The sequence below is a fragment of the Fukomys damarensis genome, unplaced genomic scaffold (genome assembly GCF_012274545.1).
Source record: "Fukomys damarensis isolate Sample0158 unplaced genomic scaffold, DMR_v1.0_HiC HiC_scaffold_19, whole genome shotgun sequence".
Classification (NCBI taxonomy): domain Eukaryota; kingdom Metazoa; phylum Chordata; class Mammalia; order Rodentia; family Bathyergidae; genus Fukomys; species Fukomys damarensis.
In genome coordinates, this window is record NW_022900931.1 from 26,323,318 (window position 1) to 26,325,009 (window position 1,692).

Here is a 1,692-nt window from a genome sequence, read left to right on the forward strand (position 1 = left end):
GTTTTGAACTTTATCAGTGTAGTCCTCCCCAAATAACCAATAATGTTTTTATGTATCCTCCTTTGTGCAAATATATTTGATAAAAAACAATGAATGTTTAAATCGAACAATTTATTACAGTAAACAACGCATTGCCAAGATCCTCCCCCTCACTTGCAGCGAGCACCCTTGTCCCACTGTTTGCCTCTTTCTGGAGCAGTTCTGGAAGTCCTATTTCCTGAGTGTCTGTGAGAGGTGGGATCAGAAACAGAGAGTACTGCTGCTGAGCAGCCCATCTGACAGAAAGGCTGCTCCTGAAAATATTGCAGTGTGTCTGCATCTGCCTTGCTCACTGGATCTGGCGCTGCTTCCCCAGAGTCAAAAGGACCATGAGAGAGAAATGTTTCCAATCACTTCAAAGCGTGGAGGCGGGCACGGCTGTGCCTCCGAAGATTCTGGCGGGAGTGGGGGGGGGCGACTTCCAGACCTGTGCGGAAGGGGCAAGAAGCATGTTGGGGGCGGAGCTATTTTGAGGGGATTAAACAGAATACCTTTTATTGTATTAAAAATGTTTAAATTTCAATGTGCTCTTTTTAGATCATACCAAGTATGTGTGTACAATTACTTGCCACCTACCACTTTTATTTTTACCACCAGTAGCAGCACATTGCTACAGTTTGTGCCTTCCCCTTTCCTCCTCTATCATAATGTAGCCAGCAGAATAATGCCCCCCAAACAGGTTCACATCCTGATCCCTGGAACTGGAGAACTGTTACCTTAATGGCAAAAAGGACTCCACAGATCCAATTAAGGACCCAGAGACGAGGAGATATTTGTAACGTCCAGGGAGCCCCGTCTCACCTTTAAAATCAGAGACTCTGCTGGCTGTGTCAGAGGGATGTGTGACGGATGGATGCAGGGTTGCGGCAAAGGCAGAGTGGATGGGGGAGGGACCACAGGCCAAGGAGCTGCAGGCATAGGAGCTGGAAAAGTGTAGGAAGTGGATTCTCCCTACAGCATTCAGGATGGAGCAGCCAGCCCGTGCTGGATCTTTGCCGTCTCGAGACGCATGTGACAGACTTCCAATCTACCTAATGCATTTATGTGAAATGCATAAAACATATGTGAGCTAAATCTCTTACAATCAGTCACCAGAACAACAGACATCTGTCCTAGTTACTTTTCTCTCATCGCTGAGACGAAATGCCTGACACTCAAAGTTAAAGGGGGAAAGGTTTATTTAGCTCTCAGTTTGCAGAGGTTTCCAACTCCCAGGTGAGGTGGCAGGGCAGGCAGGCACTGAAGAAGAGAAACAGTCCATGGTGGGCAGAAGGTCGTAAAGCAAGCAAGGGATGACCACAGCTCTTCCTACCCCTTGTATCTCATCCAGGCTACTGAGGGCAAGGTGCCCTCATACCCTTCATCCTAGTGGCCTCGAGCCTAGCACTGCTCCGTGGATGAGTCCCAGTGTCACACGCTCTCCATCCAGCCACCTCTGTGAAAGCACTGCCAGCGACTGCATTAGGCTTTGGGGGACATCTGGATACAGTCATGACAACATCTGGCACATCCTCAGAGACATTTCCACATTGCTACCCTGACTACAGAACTCTTAGTGCCTCTTGGTGCTGCAGGAGAGCTGAAGCCCGGCCCAGCTCTGCCATTTCCTTGCTGGCAGCCCCAGGTTACATGGATTTTTCTTTTCTTTCTTTT

General features: G+C 48.5%; 1 protein-coding gene across 1 annotated transcript in view; it reads left to right on the forward strand.

The window, feature by feature from the left end:
• LOC117286896 overlaps positions 1–790 on the forward strand; it is a 14,884-nt gene extending 14,094 nt beyond the window's left edge. The window contains exon 4 of the mRNA XM_033765952.1: positions 121–790. Within this exon, the coding sequence (XP_033621843.1) occupies positions 121–760 (640 nt within the window). The 3' untranslated portion in view covers positions 761–790. The remainder of the gene's footprint in view (positions 1–120) is intronic.
• The last annotated feature ends 902 nt before the right edge of the window (positions 791–1,692 follow it).